A 24,215-nucleotide genomic window follows, 5' to 3' on the forward strand; every position below is an offset into this window, starting at 1 on the left:
TTTTATAAAACAATTAACCATTCAATTTATTGACATATAACAATATTTTGTGTCACTCAATGTTGTAATACCTTTTTACGTATTTCTACATATTATAAATATGTATTATTGCATAATGGTTTTGAAATAACCAACGTTATATACGTATGATTAACCTTTTATTATGACTAACAAAGAAATGACTAGTTATAAATTTATTGTCATTTTTGTAATATTCCTTTAGTAGTTTTCTAATTTTTAAAGAATTATTATTGAGCAATCAGATTTTTTATGTATTATTTCAGTGAATTTAAGTTAGGGTAAATTATTTACTTGGAGAAGATTTATTTAGCGGCTATATTCCCATCCCTGCATCTGCCTGGTTAAACCAAAACTAAATAATTGTCATCTTAAGAATTATGATATATTTTATGGTCTAATATATATTAGAGTATAACACTAGAAGGAGAAAGGGTTAACAACTGTATCTCCCCATCGCAACCGTCTCGTGCAACCTTTCTATTGGGTCATTAAAAATCAACCAATGGTATCGCTTATATTAACATTGCCAAGTAGCAGAAAATAATTTAGAAGCTGACGAAAGAGGTCTTTGAAAAAAAAGGGAGGTAATTATCTGTACAGTGTACATACATCTATACTATAGATCTGTTGTTCTTAATAATACCTATTATTATTTTTGAAACATTTTAAAAATAAGAAAGATTGCGATTTGTACTCCTGAACATTAAAATTTATTTTTTAGATAAAATGTCAAATACTCGACCCAAACGGCAGCTTCAGACGTCAAGTATAACACCACGTCGATCAGATAGAATAAGGGTAAGCACACAGTCCTTTGAATTGTTAAAACCTTCAATATATTTAGATGTCCAGCTGCTTTATAATAATATGGAAGTCTCAAATAATAACTAAGAACTTGAATCACAACATCAATAAAAGCGAAACGTCATACATTCAAAAATAAACTATAAAGTTACTTCGATGCTGTATTCATGTGAAAGGATAACATTATTTTACGGAAAGAAAGTTCCATGTTTCAATAGTTGTAAAAGGTTAGGTAGTTCTTGTTATTTTTGATCGTGTCTCACTATAATTATTGTTGTAGGAATCCCCTGTAGCAGACTATTCTCCGTACAGCCAGAGGTCCATAAAAACTTCACAAACCAGGTCAAGATCCAAATCTAGAGTACTCAAAGATTCTCATCCATTCGGTAAGTGTCTCATTTATCTATTTATTACTTAATAAAAAACTTTAATAATATTGATCAAGATAAAGTTAAATAAATATATGCCAGCTAATATGCATTAGAGAAGATATTGTCTTACGCCCTTAAAAGCCAATAGATCCTTTAGTTCCAGAGATCTTTCATAACAAATGTCTTCTGTGATTTTTCAAAGATTTTAAATATTTTATTTATTTACATTTTAGAAAGTATAATAGAAGATGAAGTATCGACGGCAAAGCGAAGACTAGAAATGAACCCAAAGTAATGATTCTTTTTATATTTAGCACTATACTATTGCCTACAAGCACGCTAACTTGGGTGAGGGATGGGGGGTTGGTAATCATCATTTAATCTTTCTTGGGATCATGGAAAGAACACGAAGTAGTGGGTTTCGTCGCATTTTCTTAGTAACTTTTGATAGGTTATTTTAGGTTAGGTAAATCTTATTGATTGCCCAGCAGGGTTACACTGCGAATTTTAAAAGAAAAAAAGTTGACCCTCAAAGTTTCACCTTAAAGTGATACTTTTCTAATAGTTTATAGTCCACTAAGTTGTAAGTAGTAAGAATTAAAATCCATTAAGTCCCTTCTAACAAGATATTGGCAACTTTTTGCACACATTTTCGCAAACGGCAATTATTTCCTTTATTTGAAGTTTTGGTTAATAACATTTTCATAAAAGTTTTTAGTAATAATCATTTAAGATCCATTGTTGAGAAAAAATAACTGAAAAAATGTGTTTCCATGCAAAATAAGCTTAAAATTTAATGATTTTAAAAATTTGCGATTTAATGGTAAAAAAGAATATTTTTTGCTTTTTGATAGCCTGAATATGTTTAATTTTGTTTTTTATATAATCTATTCTTTGAAAAGACATGCATATTCTTTTAGATTTGAAACAAATTGGAAAAATAAAAAATCGGAATTAATCAAAATTAATCTGTAGCCTTTAAAAAATACTTTTGATATTTTTAACCTATATAATCAATAAAATTAATGGAAAATAAAATAGTTTTATAAAACAAACTTTTGGAAAAGGTTTAAGATAACTTCATAAAATTACCATTTAAGTAGGATATTTTTCTTGTCTATTTTAAAAATGCAATTTAAACATAGTTAACGAATATTTTATTAGCAAGAATAGTAATAAAATATTTCAATAACTACTTAAACCTTTTTGTGGCTATGTTATTTATTTAAACAGAAAATCTATTTTGTCAGAATTATAAAAATAATGAAGTATTTTCAATCAAGCTTGCAAAATAAACGTAATTTTATCAAACTTCCTCACAGTTTATAGAAGATATTGTTTTAAAATATTAATTATCAAAATAAAATCTTTAATTTACCATGTTTAAAACACCTAAAAGTAAATTCTAAGCAAAATTAGATTTATTCTCTAGATTTAGAGTAGCTGCGCTACTTAAAAAACATCTAGTATTAAAACCTATCAGTTGATCAAATTTCAATAGTCATAAATTGGTGGTTTACAGATATCTAAACATATATGTCTTACAGATTTATTTTTAAGATAGAATGTAAAGTATATTATACGAGATGCCATTAAGTCAAATTTTAAACAAATATTTTTTCATTAATTCATTAACAAAAAATAATGTTATAAATTTAAACTCACAAAGAGACTATTGTGTATTTTAATGATATGTTCTTTCTGCAATTTTAATCAAAACAAATTTTTTCTCTCATTCAAGTCAGGGATGATTTTAGCACCAAAAAAACAAAACAAATTGAAATACTTTTGATTTAATTTGATATTATCGTACAATGTTTTTTTTATATATATAATTTAAGAAATATATTCATAAAATATTTACCTGTCATAAAGACGACATATAAAAACAATATCCTTATAAGGAAATTAAAATCTAAATTAAAAATTTTCAAATTCATTTTATGCTTAAGAAGGGACGAGAAGGATTTGAATCTCAACATTAACTTGTTATTTTGCTTGTATATTTATCATATTTGTTTACAGTTTATTGGTAAAGTGTGGTAATACTTTATTTTGAGTCTATGCCATTGTGGTTAGAGCCCCCCGCAGGGGCTAGAATAAGTAGTAAATCTACCGTGGAAAAAGGGGGGGGGGGTGTAAAATGTCGTGACTCGTCACACGACATACCAGCAATTTTATTTTGGGTGCTACTCCCTTAGTTTTAGAGATAATTGGATGAAATGTTTTGGGCTGGGTCACTAATTACCCCAACTATTGGTATCTTTCAAAAAAAACGGCGGCGGGACCGCCGCTCTCGCCGCCCGCCGCCGTTTTCCGCCGCCACCAAAAATTTTTTTTATTGCATTTCTCGCCGAATTAGGCAATTTGGAATCATTTGAGACCATGTTATTTTTTTCAAAAATTTTTCCCCTTACAAGCAACCCTGGGGACTTAGTCATTTTTTTCAAATTCTCGTTTATCAAGGTATATCTTAAATACAGTGCTACTCCTGTGCTTTTAAAGATATTGAAACAAAATCTTTTTAGGTTGGTAAGTAAAAAATATTTGAATTAAGAAAACGGCGGCGGGACCGCCGCTCCCGCCGTCCGCCGCCGTTTTCCGCCGCCACCGCCGTTTTCCGCCGCCACCGCCGTTTTCCACCGCCACCAAAAAAAAAATTTTTTATTGTATTTCTCGCCGAATTAGGCAATTTGGAATCATTTGTGACCATGTTATTTTTTTCAAAAATTTTTCCCCTTAAAAGCAACCCTGCGGGGGGACTTAGTCATTTTTTTCAAATTCTCGTTTATCAAGGTATATTTAAATACAGTAATTTTCCTGTGATTTTGAAGATATGCAATAATGCAATAAAAAAAATTTTTCTGGTGGCGGCGGAAAACGGCGGCGGACGGCGGGAGCGGTGGTACCTCTGCCATTTTTTATTCAAATATTTTTTACTGACCTACCTAAAAAGATTTTGTTTCAATATCTTTAAAAGCACAGGAGTAGCACTGTATTTAAGATATACCTTGATAAACGAGAATTTGAAAAAAATGACCAAGTCCCCCCGCAGGGTTGCTTGTAGGGGGAAAAATTTTTGAAAAAATAACATGGTCTCAAATGATTCCAAATTGCCTAATTCGGCGAGAAATGCAATAAAAAAATTTTTTTGGTGGCGGCGGAAAACGGCGGCGGGCGGCGAGAGCGGCGGTCCCGCCGCCGTTTTTTTTTTGAAAGATACCAATAGTTTGGGTAATTAGTGACCCAGCCCAAAAGATTTCATCCAATTATCTCTAAAACTAAGGGAGTAGCACCCAAAATAAAATTGCTGGTATATCGTGTGACGAGTCACCACATTTTACCCCCCCCCCCCTTTCTTTCCATAATCCCTTTATTGTTTTTAAAGTAGGAAAAAGGTTTGAATTTTTACGTAATATTACCTGAGAAAATCAATCGATAAATGCTTTATTTCTTTATGAGGCAGAAAGAATTAAAAAGACGAGTCTTGAATCTTCTAAAAGCATAATTTTTTACTGTAATAATTTTGGTGAAACCATCTTTCATTGACATAAACCTTATTTTAGAGTGAGATTAGATTACCAATCAGATGATGAAGATCTAAATGATAAAGGTGAGCAAAATTGATTCCTTTCAAGTCAAGTCAAGTCAAGTCAAAATTGATTCCAATTAAACAGATTTTAAACAACGAAATTAAGTTTGTGAAATCTACTGATTTCCTATGCATAGGATTAATTACAATAGCAGACTGGTAAGGTATGATATTAATGAAGGAATAAGATTTAAGTCCTGCTTTCATAATAATTCAATAGGTATTAGTTTTATTATAAAAGAAAAATAAGAATTTATTAATCTAATGTTGCGGCAAGGCTCGAAACATTAGAATTCATAAATGAATAAACCTACTCAAATCATCCATAAATAAATATACCCATTTTATACAAATATTTTCAGATCCTCTCCCTTCCCTACAGAAAACCAATTCAGTTGACGTCATAGATGTCTTTGATAAATTCCGTGACCAGTTACCAAACAGGAACATTTACATTCAAATGTATTTTTAGTGCAACTTTGTTTAAAATATTACCTAATTAAAATTCCCAATGTTGTTTATATGATACCTATAAATAATAATGAATGTGATGTAAAATAGGGTTAATGGATTTATTACTAAAGCCGGGCTGTTTCTCAGGTCAGCAAGAATGCCTAGAAAATCTGAGGTAAGGAAACTTTATTTATTGTTATTTCTATTAATTAAACGAAAGACTTGTGTAATATGTTCATACTTGACATAAAAATATTTATCTTCTGTATAGGTATCATTTCTTATTATACGAAACTTGAACGTCTCAATAGAAAATGATCGTTTATATGTTTGATACTTTTGCGGTCAAGTTTTCTTTCATAGTCACAAACTCTATATTTTCCACTACATAAAACTTGAAAATAAAACCTAAGCAATTACCACCTGTATCACAATTAAGTTATTTTAGGTGAAAGAATTGTTGAACACGATATCCTGGAGTTCAGTATTGAAGTTTGTCTGTGCTATTCTAGTTTTTATTATTCTTTTATTCTCGGTAAGTACATAGGTAATTTATTTAGGTAACTTTTTTATACATTACTAAAGGACCCCATTAGGTAAATGTTTAGAAGTTAATTTATCTGTTAGAAAAATTGAATATATAGGATAGGTACCTAATCTATACTAATAAAATGTATTGTGAGCTGATTATTAATAACATTGAGTTAGAGTCGAGAGTAGACCATAACCGTGCAATGATTGATGACTTTGAAAAACTGTAGACATGTCAAACGCGTGATAGAAATAATCCTATTATATAAAATACCTAATAGGTTTTTTTTTGTTTGAAGTATAAAATTTCTATGATTTCTAAATCAATTGTGTTATCCACTTAAACAAAGTCCTGTGATCGTTTTAGGCTATTTTAGTTTTAGATTCACAAAGTCACCAATATGGCTTTGGGCTATTTTGCTGCCCTACCCTGCCGCTTCGATTATAGAGCTCCAAATGCTAGGGGCGCATTCGCTTGTAATAGAATAAAACAGGTGCAATTCATCTCTCTTCATAGCCTGTTGTTTGTATAGACTCACAAATGTTTCACTTATATATCAATATATTCTAGGTTATTAGAAACGAGAACATTATATTTGTTACCACTGGAAGTGTGCTCACAAATCTTAGGAAACAATTATGATCTTTAAATAGTTGCTTAAATACAAATTTTTGATTAAGCGCATCTTCTTTTCATGCTGGTACCTGTCTTAAATGACATTATAAAAAAATTAAAGGAAAATGAGCAAGTGAATATTTTTATTTATTGGTCTATAAGTCTTTTCGATGAAGTCAACTTACTTGTCAAGGGCCAATGCTAAGCTTACCTACCGTTTAAACTGTAGTTTTTAAAACTTTTCACCTTATTCTAAAGGGAGGGGGCGGTTGTGACACTTATTGAAACCGAAACTACAGGAATTCAACTTTAAAAAAAGAGGTACAATGGGGAACTGTGAAAAAAAAAGATGGTGAAACTGCCGCTACCACCGTTTCCCACCAAAAAAAAATAGGCGGTTCCGCCGCCGTTTCTTCAGAGTTCCACATTGCACCTCTTTAAAGCAACTGCCATACCAAATTTCAGTGCTGCAACTCTTTTTTTTTAGTTGATTTCCTGTGACTTTTAGTTTGGGTTTCAAAAAGTGTCACAACCGCCTCCCCCCTTTTTACTTTCTAAAAAGTTGTCTTTAAAAAATTTTAATTCATAGGAAAAATCATGATTGTATTTCTATACAGGTTGTTACTTATTTCTGTACCTGATATTTTTACCAGGTAGGGTTATTCTTATGGAAATCTTAGACGTTTTCGTTCTTGGTAAAAAAGAACGATAACGCCCAATTGCAGCAAAGCATGGTTAGATACTGATAGATAAGTTAAACTTGGCGAAAATAAATCAAAAACCATTATGAAAATCTTTCTCTTAAAATTGAATTTGTAAATTAATCAATTTTGAGTGAATTTAATATTTTCAGCTATTATATAAACTGATTAACATTTGTACTAATAACTGAAACAGTAGAACTTAAGTATTTAAACTTATTAATATTATTTAGCCGAAATGAGGTTTTACCAGCTGGTCAAGTGGACTATGATACTCTAGTTCAAAAATTACTGCATAGTTCAAGGTAGGTTTGCACTGAATTCTTAATGATAAGCTATAAAAAAGGAAGAATTGCAAACACAAATGGGAGGTTTCCCTCGATATGTCCAATCGAGCATAGAAACCCATCCCCTTTTTTTAAAACTAAATTGAAAATAAGTGGGGAATAAATTTTTTTTTAGTTTATTTATTACTTTTGGTCAGGTTATATTGGATAATGTGAAGCCCCGCTGGGTTAGGACCCACGTCCCACACGTAGAGGTTAGGTATAGGAAAGTAAACTTCCCCCTCCCAATGTTTTCAATTAATCAAAAACTAAGTGATTTCAGTACTCACTAGACACTTTTATGTAAAGCATTCATAAATTGTCCAATTAAACTAAATAACACTACTTTTTTACCAGTCTTGGTATATTTTTAGATAAAATCAGTTAAGATAGGACCTACTTAATAAATATATTTTTTCATTTTGAAGGTTTAATGCCTTAGTGGAAGAAGTGTCCCTGGAGAAAGAGAAAAACCTGGAATCCAGGCTCCATCAGGCAATCCAGGAACAAGTGGACATCATGCAACAAAGAACATCACAACTAGACCAAAGGAATTAAAGCATTATATTTAGCCTACCTTCTAAATCTTCGTTTTGATCAATAAACAAAGAAATTTGTATGCGAAGTGATGGAACTTGTTTCTTAGTTTTGTACTAAAGCGTTTGGAGATAAATTCTATAATAATATTCCACTTTTAAAAATATTCTCAAAGTATAGGCATTTCACAATCACATATACAAAAAGCAACTGCAAAGAATATTTTTCACATTCATTCAACGAGAAATTGTAAAAAAAAATGGACAGAATGAATTATTATTTAAGCACCCTGAAAAGTATGTGAAATTGTATGTGTTGTATTTTATTATTTTATAAATAATAACTGCTTAATTTAAACAGAATAATGAATCATATCCGAGAAGAAATTGATCTAGTCAAAGAATCCCTCAAGATTGAATCTGAAAAGGTAAAGCAATACCTATTGTAATTTTTTAGATAAAATGTAATTTGTATTTCAGCATTTTATTGTACAAAAATATTGTAAGGGGCGTCGTATCTCAGTGGTAGCACACTGAGTTACGGTGATTATAGTTCAAGTTCAAGTCCCCATGTGGCAACTCGAATTTCTCAGTTGAATACGTTCACGCAACTTACCCTGGTTGTGTAAGAAGTGGGATTATTGAGTAGTTTGGATACTTAATAGTCCCGTACATATTATTTGTACAACCCTTATCCCAAGCTTCTCTGCGGAGAGCGTCATTCATTACGGTGACTTAATTTGGGACACCTGCCATACTCAGCGAGGGTGAGGTAATAAAGAGTAGCTCCCTTGAAACAGCGGGTCAAGGCATAATGTACTTGAGCGTGGAGCTTGATAGCCCTAGTGGCTATACAAAAGTGTCTCGTTCTTCTCCATGACTAATTAGGTCCAAACTCTAAGAAACAATGGCTACACACACACAAAAAAAAAATATTGTCTATATTGTTAACAGATTTTTTCTCATTAAATCAACAAAAAAAATTTCAGAACTTGATCTATAAATATTTGAATTTTTAAAACATTCGTTCATGTTTTTGTTTTCCTATCTAGGCTTCTAAAGAATCTGAAGTAAACCAAGTCACCGGACAGCGCTTGGAGGCCATGTCCTTAGAGCTGGCATCTCTGGAGGCCAGGCTACTTGACCTGGATCAGACAGGATCAGTTGGAGGCAGTGGCGCAGCTGATGATGCACAGTTCAGTCTTATTAACTCTCAACTTCAGGTTAGTTATTCAGGGGTGTATATATTCTGCACGGGATCCCTGCTAAAAGGGGTGGAAATATAAGGGAGGGCGAAAAATGAAAAAAATGGGGAAAAAATAATGGGTACCTAGGTAATTAAAAACATGTTCCCCCTCTTTGGAAAAAAAAACTAGAAAAATATGTGAATGTAAAAAATTATTGTTTTAATAATACTAGATACCTTCTAGTAAGACCTAGTGTCATTTCATTTTATTTTATGTCGTGAAATTCATGCGGAAATTTGTCTCTCTTTCATCATATCATTTTTGTTTCTTGTCAAAATGCAAGCAAAAACTTTTTACTACTTATGCATTAAACATTGAAATCTTGAAACTACTTTTTAGTTTTATTAAAAATAGAAATTGTTAAAAGAGTAAAAACCGGCTATTGTGAAATTCATGCGGAAAATTGTCTCTCTTTCGTCATATCATTTTTGTTTCTTGTCAAAATGCAAGCAAAAACTTTTTACTACTTATGCATTAAACATTGAAATCTTGAAACTACTATTTAGTTATATTAAAAATAGAAATTGTTAAAAGAGTAAAAACCGGCTGTTTTGGGAACTAGCCTATTTGGTAAATCATATATCAACGACACCAAACTTTTCCGCCATTCTTATCAAGCATTGCTATTATATTGAAACATAAATACACATTCTTAATACTAAACTAAAACCTCATCTGTAAAAGATAATATGCATTGAATAACTACAAATGACATGATCTTGTTTTATTGGCATTTAGGTATATGTGATCATAATCAATAATAGCACAAACCATAGAGAAAAAAATAAAAGAGAGGAATCGAAGCAACTAGAAGACGAAAATAGGCAGTGGGCCTAGAGGCCTATTCAGCGCTGTTGCCGCGCTAAAATTTATTGCTATTCCACTACTTTTCAAATGGGAGGATTAAAAATTATTAAAAAAATGTTTTTTTACTTTTTACTATTTCCATATTTAGGGCAAGAATATTAGATTAGATATTTTCGTTTTAATGTTTTAATTAAAAATTACATAGAATTTTATTTTTATTTAAAAAAATTTGTTCATAAAAGATGAATCCTTCGATTTCTAAAAAGGGGGAAATTTTTTTCATAATGAACATTCAGCTGATTCTGACCGCCCACGGCTGTTAGCTAAATATTGCTTTTATTTTTATTCACATTATTATTTATGATTGACTTACAAAAAGCCCTGGGCGGCTTTTGATTTTCGTCTGCTTCTAAATTTAGGGATGGGGAAGTAGTATTTTACCATGAAAAAGGGGTGAGTATTCATCCTCTTATCCTTTTTCCTTATGGCACAAACATAACATGATAAACATAATATCAAATCAGCAGTATAATAAATATGATAAAACGGTCGTGGTAGATGGGTAGAAGCTTGCCGGTCCTGGCCTCAAACCTGCAACAGGAATACTTTAACAGAAATATTGTACTTATATATATTTCTTGCAGGCTCTTCGTTCGCGGCTGTCATCCCTAGAAAGTCAACTGCCAGATGTTAGATCTGAGATTCAAACTTGTTGCAATCACAAACCAGGTAACTTTCGTTGTAGAGTTTGTGGTGAAGCTACCCTATAACCTGTTTTTGATCTGTCTCCTAAACTGCTTTTAACTGGGCTATTTATTACACTAGTCCCAACGTCTTAAAATAACGTTTTCTTATTCGTTGCCTTAACAATTTTGGGTACTTTTATTTAATTTTGATTGGCTGGTTCAATTATTTGAGTGTCCAAATGTTTCAACCTCTAACTGTAATTTACAAAAGGGGTAATTTTGTGTATTATCATTGGCACGGGTAGGCTAAAAAAATTCCAGGTTTTTGAAAATACCCATTTAAGCGGATTGCACAGCCTTAAAGTCACATGTCTTGGTATACTAGAAAAGGTAAAAATCAAATTTTCTATTGGGGGCTTTTTGAGAAAATCCGCAAAATATTTTTTTTTCATTTTCACCTAAAATCCTCTAAAAATAAGGTAAAAAATGTTAGGGTAGGCTTTTTAAAACTGTTATTGCTCAGCCCATAGTTATCCTAAAAAAATGTTAGACATACCAATGGAAAGCTTATCTCCTCTAGTTTTCAAAATGGCAAACATTTTTAACGTGAATTGTATTGTTTTGTATCTATGTTACTAAATGTAAAAAGTATCATCAATTACATTAACATGTATATGTGCATGGTTTGATTGTGCACCCCCCCCCCCCTCCATTCCTCTAGCTAAAAACCTAAATTGATTGAAAGGCCAAGACTCCAGGGATCTAAAGGGATAGACAATGCCTGAAAAATTGATGTACATCTCATTCTCCAATGATGATTACCTCTTATGTATATTAATATTTGTGGTTGAAATGTTTGAACACTCAACTTAATTTACCGAATAAAAAAAAAACCTTATTTTATTTGTGGACTAGTGTAATAAACAACCAAATGTCCCCCCCCCCTCCCCTCCAAAATCCAGAGAGGGGACATTGTACATTAAATTACACTGGTACCCAATGTTTTATAACCACTTTATCTTATTCATAGGCTTAAGAACTTTGGGTCTTTTAATTGAATTTTGATTGGTTGGTTCCAAACTATCAGCGTTAAAATTTTTCTATTATAAATTTAATCTACATAGGGGTTAATTATGGGGATTTACATTAATATAATTTTCATTGTCTTATCCATTAATATCACTAAAAATTCCTAATTGTGCATGAAAATGAGCTGCGCCTGTTTACGGACCAAGGCATTCCCCCTGTACTATTGCTATTATTGTCAAGCGCCAGGCATAGCAACAGTGGATATTATGACAGGGAAAATTTGTTTAGGTATTTTTGCAAAGGTTAGGTTAGATTTCTAGGGGCAATTTCTCTTGGGGGGTGGTTGTACCCTCCTTCAAAAGAATTATAAACCTTCCCATGACCTATGAGAAGCTACCCGCTAAAGGAGAACCTGATCTGATCAACAGTTAGCGAGAAGAGTGCAAATCTTCTATGGCCTGTTTAGAAAATTTACCAGTAAGGTCAATGAACTGCACCTATGTGATTTTTAAATAAAGACTAGGATGAAAACATCTGTAAAAGCGAAACATGAAGATAATGGAGGGACAAATGGACAAAGTGAGTTAATTAGCAGATGTCATAAAAAAGAAAAAAAAAGATTTTGTTTTGATTTCTTTATGATCAGAGCGAAGTTCTTACCAAGTAGAAATACCTCATCAACTGCCTAACCCCTGTGGGGGGCTTATTTGTATATTATATTCCTAACCTAACCTATTTAGAAATATCTTTTAGGTTTTTCAAATGCCTAACGCCTGCGGGGGGCTTATTTCATTATCCCTTTCTTAACCTAACATAGCCCATTTAAACCATCTTAAAGGTTTTAATAATCAACCCTTCCGGGGGAGCTTATTTGTACATTCTTAACCTAACCTAACCTTTACAAAAATACCGAAACAAATTTTCCCCAGTAATAATATCCACTAGGTCGTCAGCGGTTTTAAGATAAATTTTAAATCATCCAAAGGTGTATTATACTCATAAAAATAATTTGCAGATCCCCACTTTGGTCTCAGAAAAACAAGGATGACAACATCCATAAAAGCGAAGCTCTGAAACGGTACGACAAACGGACATTAACATTTGTATAATGTCAGAACTGAATAATCAAAATGCGAATGTATAAGAGTCAAAGCAAAATTGTAAGTAAATTTGTTAAAAAACTGCTTGATACAGGATAATGATTATGGACATACTTACATTTTTAAAACTTGATTATAGAGTTGCTTCGCTTATAATATTGTACTTTGTTGTCCCAGGAATCAGTATATCAAAAATCAGACCAATCGGATAATTAGGTCAAATACAAATTTGTTGTTAAAAATGTAAAAAAAAATTAACATGTTTAAAATGGACGTACAGACATTCTGGTAATGATTATAGAGTTGCTACGCTTTCTAACTTGTACCTAACTATTACAGGAATCACCATGCAAAATTTGAAATCGGTAGGACAATTCTAACATGTCTAAATCAACAAAAATAGCTATCCGTGACGGACGGACGGACGTACGGACGGACCGACCCTAATTATAGAAAAGCTTCGCTTTTAAAAATGTCCAAAATTGACCCAACCTAATATCCACTGCTGCTATGTCTGGCACTTGACAATAATAGCAATAGTACAGGGGGAATGCCTTGGTCCGTAAACAGGCGCAGCTCATTTTCATGCACAATTAGGAATTTTTAGTGATATTAATGGATAAGACAATGAAAATTATATTAATGTAAATCCCCATAATTAACCCCTATGTAGATTAAATTTATAATAGAAAAATTTTAACGCTGATAGTTTGGAACCAACCAATCAAAATTCAATTAAAAGACCCAAAGTACACATAGTGTACATATACATGTTAATGTAATTGATGATACTTTTTACATTTAGTAACATAGATACAAAACAATACAATGCACATTAAAAATGTTTGCCATTTTGAAAACTAGAGGAGATAAGCTTTTCATTGGTATGTCTAACATTTTTTTAGGATAACTATGGGCTGAGCAATAACAGTTTTAAAAAGCCTACCCTAACATTTTTTACCTTATTTTTAGAGGATTTTAGGTGAAAATGAAAAAAAAATATTTTGCGGATTTTCTCAAAAAGCCCCCAATAGAAAATTTGATTTTTACCTTTTCCAGTATATCAAGACATGTGACTTTAAGGCTGTGCAATCCGCTTAAATGGGTATTTTCAAAAACCTGGAATTTTTTTAGCCTACCCGTGTTGGGGATGTTAATCAATATATCGCCCATTGTCTGTTCCCTGACTAATAATCCCTTATTTTGGATTGTTTAATTGTACTTTGATTTAGATACATAAGTTTTAATTAAAATAATTTATTATTTTAGATATAAAGGCTGAGTTGGAGACAAGACTAGAACAAATATTTTCCAACGTGTCCAGCAATGTTTTGGAGGCTGCATCTGCTATTTACGCCACAAGGAACAAAGTTCATTCTATACAAGAAGGGAAGGGTGACTGTAAATCAATGGTACTCAAAGTTTTATAGCCGCGTTAACTTAATGGTAACTTTAAATACTTTGGAAACTTTTTATTTAATTTTGATTGGTTGTGTCCAAATTGTTAGAAAATTAATTTTGGTTTACAAAAGTGGTAATGTTGTTAATCTTCATTGGAGATGTTAATTAATTAGAAAAATAGCTTAAAACCATTCCAATACTAAAATCTGAAAATGAAATAGCCTATAACCAATACGGGACCTATAAGAAGCTTACCTTAAATAGATAATTCAATCAGTTCAGTAGTTATTGAGATCTTAAGCTTCTAGCAAAAGACCCTTACTTTATGCAACAGAATTTTAAACGTATCTAATGAACACAAAAAATAACAGGGAAGACATTGACTCTAGCCGCCAGGATATTAAACAACAGCTAGATAATCTGAAGGAGGATATCTCACGAAAGGTACTTAATTATTTTCACTATTTTATGGACATTTTGGTCAAAACCAGCAATTAAGTTAAGTCAAGTTTGTTATAGTGAAGTATTTTTATGAAAGTTGGAAGTGATAATATGTAGAGTAGGTAATTTCATAATGTAACCAAATGAAGAAAATCAAAGGTCGCGGTACAAATACCTGTTCTATGCATAAATATAAGCTTATATATGCAAATTTAGCTTTCTAGAAGCATTCTTAGTGGTAGAAGGTGATTTTGCATTTTTTTTACCAATACGCGAATTATCTAAAACATCAAGGTTTTTGGTTACCCGTCTTTGGGCTGCCCTAAAGGCAACTTAAAGTAATTTTAGACTATAAGTTCAAATTGCAACTGCCTTTCATTCTTCTTGCCATTTCTAAAAAACTAAAGAGCGTCTTTCTGGCCCTTCTGTGAGCTGAGATCTGAAAAAAGTGTTACCAAGGCTCCATTAAATAATTGAAACCATGGAGCTCGAAAAGTCCATCTTTCAACCTGCCTGCTGGCACAGGTGCTATTATCCCGCTAGAGTTGGGCTAGAATGGTGTTTGAGAAAGGTCTTATTGTAAGTAGGAGATAACATTAAAGGATGCCTAGTCTAAAATTCGTACCCTGAAGACGGGTAACCAAAAAAATTTCAATGTTTCACCTTCGCCTTCAAAATCCAAGTTTTGACTTAGCCAGGTCTGCCTAGAGAGCTAAAGACAGTAGACAAATCTTTGTTGTTTATGTGTCTATAGAGAGCTATTATCATAACAAAGAGAAAACTTTAAGGGCTGAAAGTCTATTTCTCACCCAGCTTACACCAGAAGGGCAAAAGTCTTGCAAAAATTAGGGTCGGTCCGACTGTCCATCTTTCCAAGACAGTTAATTTAGACATAATGATTCATATAACAGTAAAGTATGATTTAGGAAGCGTAGCAACTCTATAAATCAAATGCTACCAAAATTTCCGAATATCCATTTTTATATGATATAAATATCCCTTTCATCTGATTTTTGGAATACTGATTCCTATTACAACAAGGTACAATTATATAAGTAAAAAATGTCTATAATCAAGTTCTAAAAATTTAAGTATGTCCTTAAACAGTATCCTGTATTTAAGCAGTTTTGAAACAATGTACTATTTTTTTCAACTTATTTATTTGTATTCTGCTTATTCAATTCTGACACTCAATAAGTGTTCATGTTCATTTGTCCTACCAGTTTGGAGCTTCGCTTTTATGGTTGTTGTCATCCTTGTTTGATAAAAATTTTCAAAAATTTGCCATTTTCGGTTTTTTTTGTAAGAATTGCTGTAAAACGCTTCCTTTTACAGGGAGGTCATACCATATCGCCAAGTCAAGTCATTAGAGGGTCAGTTTTATTGGTCTAAGGTAAAATATCTGACCAAGCATATTACCCTGACAACAAAAACACCTTTGGAAGTGATTTGGACACTTAGAACTGATTCTATGGCCAATATACTAACCCAATAATTACCAAAATCCAAGAATCTTAAAATATTTTCAGTTCTCGACTTTAATGCCACCTTTCATGTCGTTTCAGAATATATGTTCAAATGGTACCTCCTAGTAGAATCCAATGCCATTACTAAAATGCTAAAGATCATTTTTCTAGCTCATCTGTGGCCAATTTTAGAGTTATTGTCTTAAAAACTAGGTTGAAACTTCGATGTTTTTCAGTTCTCGATACATGACTTTAGAGTACAAAGGGATCCTTGGTTTGACAAATTTTTCAGATCTCAGACCACAGATGAGCCAGAAAGGCGTTCTATATCTTTTTAGAAATGGCAAGGCAAATAAAAGGCAGTTACCGTTTGAACTTATGGTCTAAAATGACAAACCGGTGCCCTTAGGAAAGCCTAAAGACCGGTAACCGATAACCTTAATGTTCAGGTTTAAAGATTCATTCTTCGCGTATTTTCGAAAAATCTTGATTTTACCTTCTACCACTTAGAATCAAGATAGAACAAAAAAATTCATAGTATTGCTTATTTTTGTGTATAGAACAGGTATTTGAACCGCGACCAAAATTTTTTTTTTTTTGAAATTACCTAATGTAGAGCTTTCTGTTGAGTTTAGACAAAACATGTATATAATGTGATGAAATAAATGCTTATCAAAGAAAAAAGGTTTGTTTGATATCCACTGGATTAAAACCGGTGGAGAGCTGAAAATGTATATATCATATCGTATTGTAAACAATTTTCTACAAATAATAAAATAAAAATCATACCTAATATAAATACAAGTTTTGTTATCGTTTAATGTTCTCTGAAATCTGTCTATAATACAAAGCGATGAATAACTAGGTATGCATTATTTCTGGATGATTAGGAGCCAATAAATAATAGGTATGATCGTTTTTCTTTCTCATGAATTCTGGATGAAAATTTTTTATTTCAGGTGAAGGCGGAGACAGATTCTATGACTGCCAGGATGGATAATCTTATCTCCAGAGCAAAGTCTATCCAACTTGAGTCTGAACAAGTCTTAGCTGTGTCTAATAATTCTGAATCAGAGGTATTTTTTCAAATTTTATTTCTTAAATTAGGTTTTATTAGTGTAATAGAGTAAAATCTTTTAATATGAAATCTATAAATGCCTTAAGGGACGTTTTTTGAGGGGGGTAAAATGTTGGAAGGAAGTAATCTAATATATTTTTTAAAATTTGGGTGGATGGTTAATAATGAGTTTCAAAGGTTGAGGGGGTAATCACCCCTTGATGAACCCCTCTCCCCCCGGCCCCCCCTTACCTGGACGTTTATCAATCCCATATTTTCAAAAAAATGTTTACTCTTATTATTTATTCCTTTTTAAAAGCGAAGCTTTTCTATAATTAGGTTCGGTCCGTCCGTTCGTCCGTCCGTCCGTCCGAGATAGATAGCTTTTATTCGTTAATTTAGGCATGTTAGAATTGTCCTATCGATTTCAAACTTTGCATGATGATTCCTGTAGTAGTTGGGTACAATTTAGAAAGCGTAGCAACTCTATAATCATTACCAGAATGTCCGTACGTCCATTTTAAACATGTTGATTTTTCTACTTTTTTAACAACAAATTTTCAAGTGTTTTAATTATCCGTTTGATCTGATTTTTGGTATATTGATTCCTGGGACAACAAAGAACAATATTATAAGCGAAGCAACTCTATAATCAAGTCCAAAAATGTAAGTATGTCCATAAACATTATCCTGTTTTTAAGCAGTTTTTCAACAAATTTACCTACAATTTTGATACGACATTTATGTTCCGATTTTTCAGTTCAGATACTATACAAGTGTTAATGTCCGTTTGTCCTACCGTTTCAGTGCTTCGCTTTTATGGATGTTGTCATCCTTGTTTTATTGTCATACTAGTCCATTATAAAAAATTATATTTAATTCTTCTGTTTCTGATTTTAATTTTTCAGAATGTTATACAGAGTGATTATGTGATGAAGATTGTTAAGGCAGCTCTTGACAAATATGACGCAGACAAAACCGGTTTATTCGACTTTGCCCTGGAGTCAGCTGGTGGCAGTATTGTCAGTACAAGGTAATAACACCAGCAAACTTTTAATACTAGCTAGATGATAGGTAGTAAACATTGAACGGATGATGTTAGTTTCTAATGAACCATTCTAGTTTAGTTGTTGGCCCCCAGGGGCCTAAGGTCTGGGGAAAACTAAACTGGTATTGAGTTTATAGGTTTTTACTCTATTATGCGTGGGAAATTTACATGATTTTTCAGTATGGCTCAGAACCGTTTCTAATCCAGCGGATATTAATCGGTTTCGAAGCCATTCTAGAAAGTTCTAATTACAAAGTTGGTTTTATTTTATGTTTCTATAAGATCCTTGTTCATGTTCATATATAAATAATATCTAGATAATTTGTTAGGTACCTAGCAAAATTATTTTTTTTTAATGCTTTTTAAACAAAATATTATTAGAATTAGGATTGTGCTTTGTCAGTTAAGGTTTTTATTCTTTTTCATGTTAATAAAAAAACTACCTACGTAATTGCATATAAGAATGTAATAATATTTTCACTGGTACATAAAATAACAAGTATCTTATTATTCCTAGATGTACAGAGAATTATGAGGGGAGTAGTGCTGTGTTGTCAGTTATGGGTGTTCCCATCTGGTGGGAGTCTAATAATCCAAGGCATACATTCATTAATATTTCAAAAAAAACTTTCTTTTATTAAAATGTATTCTTTAAAGATATTTTCTTATTATTTGATTGTACTTTATTTAATTCTTTACATCCGTTTGTACGTAACAGGTAATTTAGACATGTTAGAATTGTCCAATCGATTACAAACTTTGTGTAATGATTCTTGTAACAGTTGGCTACAAATTAGAAAGCATAGCAACTCTATAATCATCACAAGAAAGTCCGTTTAAATATTTAGAAATTCCAAAATGTCTATGATAAGTCCCTGGATTTGCAGAAAATATTATCTACCTAACTTTTTCCCAATTTAGAACTAGTCAACGATGGTTATTTAATTAAAACATTATAATCAAAAGAAATTATTTGAGTTTATGGTAAAAATTTAGAAAGTTTAACACCATGACGTTTATTACAAGATTTTGAAAAATAATTTTATTGAATGTTGATTATATCAGAACCATCCTTCAGCCAGGTATGGCACCTGGACAGTGCTGGGCCTTCAGAGGATCCACTGGAGCTGTTGTGGTCAAACTCTCAGCTTCTATTGTGGTAAGATTTTTATTTATTTTATCTTAGGACTTTTATTTGTTATTTTTGATGCTGTTAGGTCTTTTATTTGTTAGCAGTTAAAATATCTTCTCAAATACGTGGCAAAGGTTCTTACTTTAAAATAATCTTTTAGTAAATGTCTTTTATTTTAATGAAAAAAAAACAATCTTAATCCAGACCTAATCTTATTTTATTCTCAATTCTAATTGTCTTTAATACGATGTAATACCGGTTTTTATTCCAGTAAGTAACTACCTAATGGCTAATAATATTTTTTTAGGTAAATGCTGTATCAATTGAGCACATTTCACTGTTATCAACTCCTGATGGACAAACCTCATCTGCTCCCAGAACTATGCAGCTATCAGGTTTGTTACATTTTTGACTTTTTGTTTTAAAATTATTTTTGTGATTACCGGTATAGTATAAACAAAATTCAAAATAGTTTTGATTACCTAAAGACAAATATATTTTTAAAAAAATAAAAATATCTAAATACTATTGAATAAATTGTCAAACCAACAGTAGATTATTTATTTTATTCATTGTCTTTTACTATTAGGAAATTCTTTAACGGAATTTCTATGTAGTTTCATAAGAAAAGTAAATCTCTTCTTATTTTTATACTAGTACGGACTACTTTCCTGCTCTGAGACCTCTCCTATTATATTTTTCTTATTTGTGTAATGTGAATGTGCATGGGTGTCAGTGAGATATTCGTATTTATTGCAGTTGTTTTGACTTTAACTAAAATATGAAATATTTGAATTTTTGAAGGTGTTGAAGGCGATAACCTTATCCCGTTGGGTAATTTTACTTATGAGAAGACTGGAGATCCTGTTCAAACATTTCATATTCAATCAAATCATAAGTAAGATTTTTTAAATAGCAACAGAATTAGTTTAGATTGCCTGCAAAATATACCAAGTGTTTTGTACATTTAGACAATCCTAGAAATATAAAAAGGGAGATATGGTGACTCGTAACATGACATACTAGTAATTTAATTTTTGGTGCTTCTCCCTTAGTTTTTGAGACAATTTGGTAAAATTGTTTTGATTGAGTCAATTATTACCCCAAGTTTTGATATCTTTCAAAAAAAAAGGGGAAATGTCATGTGGTGACTCGTAACACGAAATACCAGCAATTTTATTTTGTGTGTTACTCACTTAGTTTTAGAGATAACTGGGTATAATATATTTAGGTTGGTCATTAAAAAAATTAAATAAAAATGGCGGGGATACCAAAATTTTGGGTTATTTATAATTGTCTCAACCAAAAAGATTTTATTTTACCCAATTATCTCTAAAACTAAGGGAGTAGCTCCCAAAATAAAATTGCTGGTATGTCGTGTTACGAGTCACCACATTCCCACACTCCTGTTTTCTTTTTCAATTGACATAAACATTAAACATAGAGTTTATATTTTATTCTCACAATCTTATTCACTTCCTTACATATATAAAATAACAAAATACCATTTTTAGATAGTCAAGATGCTACAATTAACAAAACTAAAGCCGTTCCTTTTTTCAGGTTAGATACCGTAGAGCTAAATATTCTATCAAACCATGGACATCCAGAATATACCTGCCTTTATAGATTCAGGTAAATGTTTCACTTATCGAATGTTTATTAACTTAATAGGTAGGCTTTTGTGTAATTTAGAGAATAAAAATTGATTTTAGATAATGCCTTATATTAGTAGCTCCGATGTAGTACAGTACAACTTAAATAATTTTTGGTAAATATTTTATGATTAAAAAATAATGGACACTTTCATTTCATTTAGTACCAAGATTTTGCATTACTTTACTGTATTACTTTTAGTCTGTAGAGTTCAAGTCTAAAAAAAGGGGTGTATATTCTACATGGGATCCCCTGCTCAGGGGGGGGGGGGGGGAATAAAAAATAGTTGGTTGGAGGGGAAAAATATGTAAAAATTAAGAAAACTGAAAACATTTTTTCCATTTCCCCCCCTCCTTGGTGAAAAAACTTTTAAAAATGTGTGCTAGGAGGGATGAAATAAATAAAATATAGAGTTCTTTAAATATTTTTTTATTTTCCCCCTACTTGGTGAGAAAAAACTAGGGGGGGAAGAAAATAAGAAATTTTGTAGCAGGGGAAAAAAAATAAATCTTGTGCAGAATATACACCCCTGCAGTAAAAGATGATAATTGATGGGTTAAACCTTACTTGTTTTATCTTTTTTTTTGTTAAAAACCTAATTTTTCATATTTTTAGGGTCCACGGAACTCCAGTAGAAGAAGACAAAATTCATTGATCTCAAAATCAAGTCACTAGAACAAACATATAACAATTTAGTTTCAGTTTAACAGAAATTATTATTTTAATTCCATGACACTATTGTAATGTATAGTATAAAACATGTATGTTATTTTATTTTTATTAGTATGGCATTGGTATGTAAATATTCATGGATTGGCGAATAGAAAAGTATATACCTTTTCCATTACCATTTCCTTGCAGACTCTCAGATTGTTAGTATCTAGATAAATGGATAAAACTCGGGTTAGATTTAAGCGGCTAGTTCAATAAGATAGTGTTAGAAAAGGATAATTTTATGAGTAGGCAGCTAGGTTTTAGTTAGATAAGTTAAATAAACAGAAAGACTAATAGGTAGCTAATTACTGTGAGTTTAGCTTGTAAATAATGTATTTCACTGGTATGTCACACCTAGATAGATTTATATGAATGAAGTTTGATTTTCTTGAAGTATTTATTTAGCTTTATTATTACCTAGTGGCTTTTAACTTATTTTTAATTATGAGAAATTAATATTTTAGTTGCCAATAAAAGAAATATCAAAAGAGACTGATTTAAATAATTAAAATCAATTTTAAAAATATCTCACCAAAAATCAATGTTTTTAGAATTTTACAAAAGGGGGGGGGGGGGGGGCGAAAGTGACACTTTTTGAAACCAAAACTAAAAGTCAACAAAGGAACTCAACTAAAAAAAGAGTTACAGGTCTGAGATTTTGCATGGCAGTTGCTTTATAGGGGTACAATATGGAACTGTGAAGAAACGGCGGCGCAACCGCCGATAACCGCCGTTTCCCGCCGAATTTTTTTTGCCTTTTTTGGCGGTTTTCGGCGGTTGCGCCGCCGTTTCTTCACAGTTCCATATTGTACCCTTATAAAGCAACTGCCATGCAAAATCTCAGACCTTTAACTCTTTTTTTAGTTGACTTTTAGTTTTGGTTTCAAAAAGTGTCACTTTCGCCCCCCCCCCCTTTAAAGCATTTTTGGATATAAATTTTAATTTATGAAGATATGGTTACCGTGTAATTAAATAATTAGATTTAGCAAAATCTATATGAAAAAAAACATTCTTCCATTATAATTGACCAAGATATTATTAAATGTGATAAAAAAGGTCCGTCCTACGATTTTGTGATGCTTTTACTTTAGCAATTAGAATCAGAATATTATATTATCAAAATTTTTATGAATATTGCTATAAGATATAGTTATGTATATATTCAATATAAATAAGAACATCAGCTTTGTTTCAACGCAATTAAGTAGTAAATTTTTGTCTGCCGCCTTTAGTATGTTTCATATGCAGCCAAAATCCTTTATTTTGCAAGTTTATGATGAACAATGACACATCCCAACCCTTAATACATTTACGGAATTTCCCCCTTAGTTGTGTAAGAGGGGAGATAAGGTGTGTTGTGTAGTTTGGATACTCTGTAATCACGTACATAACATCAGTACAACCCTTATTCCAAGCTCCTCTACGGAGAGCACCATTTATTATTACATTGACTTAATTTGGGACACCTGCCATACTTGGTGAGGATGAGGTAAAAATCAATAGCTCTAATGAGACATGATGTACATACTTGAGGTGGCACCTTATGGCTCGTTTTTTTATGACCCACCTGGAAAATAAAGGATTTTAACTGAACGCCATTTAATTTAGGATCAGTAATATTTGACATAATATCATTTGACATAAATTCATTTCACATAAAACATTTGGCATAAAATCACTTCACATAAAGGTACATTTTACATAAAAACATTTGCCATAAAGGTACATTTGCCATAAAGGTACACTTCACATAAAAACGTTTCACATAAAGATACATTTGACATAAAGGTACATATGATATAAAGGTACATTTGACATAAAGGTACGTTTGACATAAAGGTACACTTGGCATAAAGGTACATTTGACATAAAGGTACACTTGGCATAAAACGTTTTACATAAAGATACATTTCAAAGTGTACCTGAGGTAGTCATTTTTTTCCCCGAGCATGGCAACCGGTGAACAGAATCTCAGTTCTGCACCACAAGTCTTGCACAACTGAATTCCCATGTCTATACAGTCATATTTATATGAAAATATTTTTAGAAGATTTTTGAATTTTTTTTTGAAGATTTTCCCCAAGGTAATTTTGCTTTCTTTTAATAATAAATAAAAATTTCTAAAATCTTCAAAAAAAAAAATTCAAAAATCTTCTAAAACTATTTTCATATAAATATGACTGTATAGACATGGGAACTTCAGTTGTGCAAGGCTTGTGGTGCAGAACTGAGATTCTGTTCACCGGTTGCCATGCTCGGGGAAAAAAATAATACTAGGAAATAAATGAGATACCAGGGAAAAAAATGACTACCTCAGGGAGAAAAAAAAAATATTTACATCCACTATTTAAGGGGTTATATGAGAATGTACCTTAATGTCAAATGTACCTTTATGTCAAGTGTACCTTTATGTGAGATGTACCTTTATGTCAAATGTACCTTTATGTCAAGTGTACCTTTATGTGAAATGTACCTTTATG

The 24,215-nt window shown here is 31.7% G+C and overlaps 1 protein-coding gene across 1 annotated transcript; it reads left to right on the forward strand.

Annotated features, from left to right (window-relative positions):
* Positions 1–728: 728 nt before the first annotated feature.
* Positions 729–22,223, forward strand: LOC145329673 (uncharacterized). The gene is made up of 24 exons (XM_080174025.1): positions 729–819; positions 1,106–1,211; positions 1,430–1,487; positions 4,763–4,809; positions 5,151–5,230; positions 5,348–5,416; positions 5,690–5,776; positions 6,344–6,400; positions 7,004–7,041; positions 7,323–7,394; positions 7,844–7,964; positions 8,311–8,379; positions 9,004–9,174; positions 10,650–10,734; positions 14,090–14,181; positions 14,591–14,665; positions 17,088–17,204; positions 18,094–18,218; positions 18,751–18,831; positions 19,299–19,392; positions 19,673–19,760; positions 20,170–20,263; positions 20,929–21,000; positions 21,637–22,223. The coding sequence occupies exons 1-24, from the start codon at positions 748–750 to the stop codon at positions 21,674–21,676; spliced, it is 2,010 nt and encodes a 669-aa protein (XP_080030151.1). The 5' UTR covers positions 729–747; the 3' UTR covers positions 21,677–22,223.
* Positions 22,224–24,215: the final 1,992 nt, after the last annotated feature.

Source organism: Acartia tonsa, chromosome 10 (genome assembly GCF_053477335.1).
Source record: "Acartia tonsa isolate MP-2025a chromosome 10, ASM5347733v1, whole genome shotgun sequence".
NCBI classification, from domain to species: Eukaryota; Metazoa; Arthropoda; class Copepoda; order Calanoida; family Acartiidae; genus Acartia; species Acartia tonsa.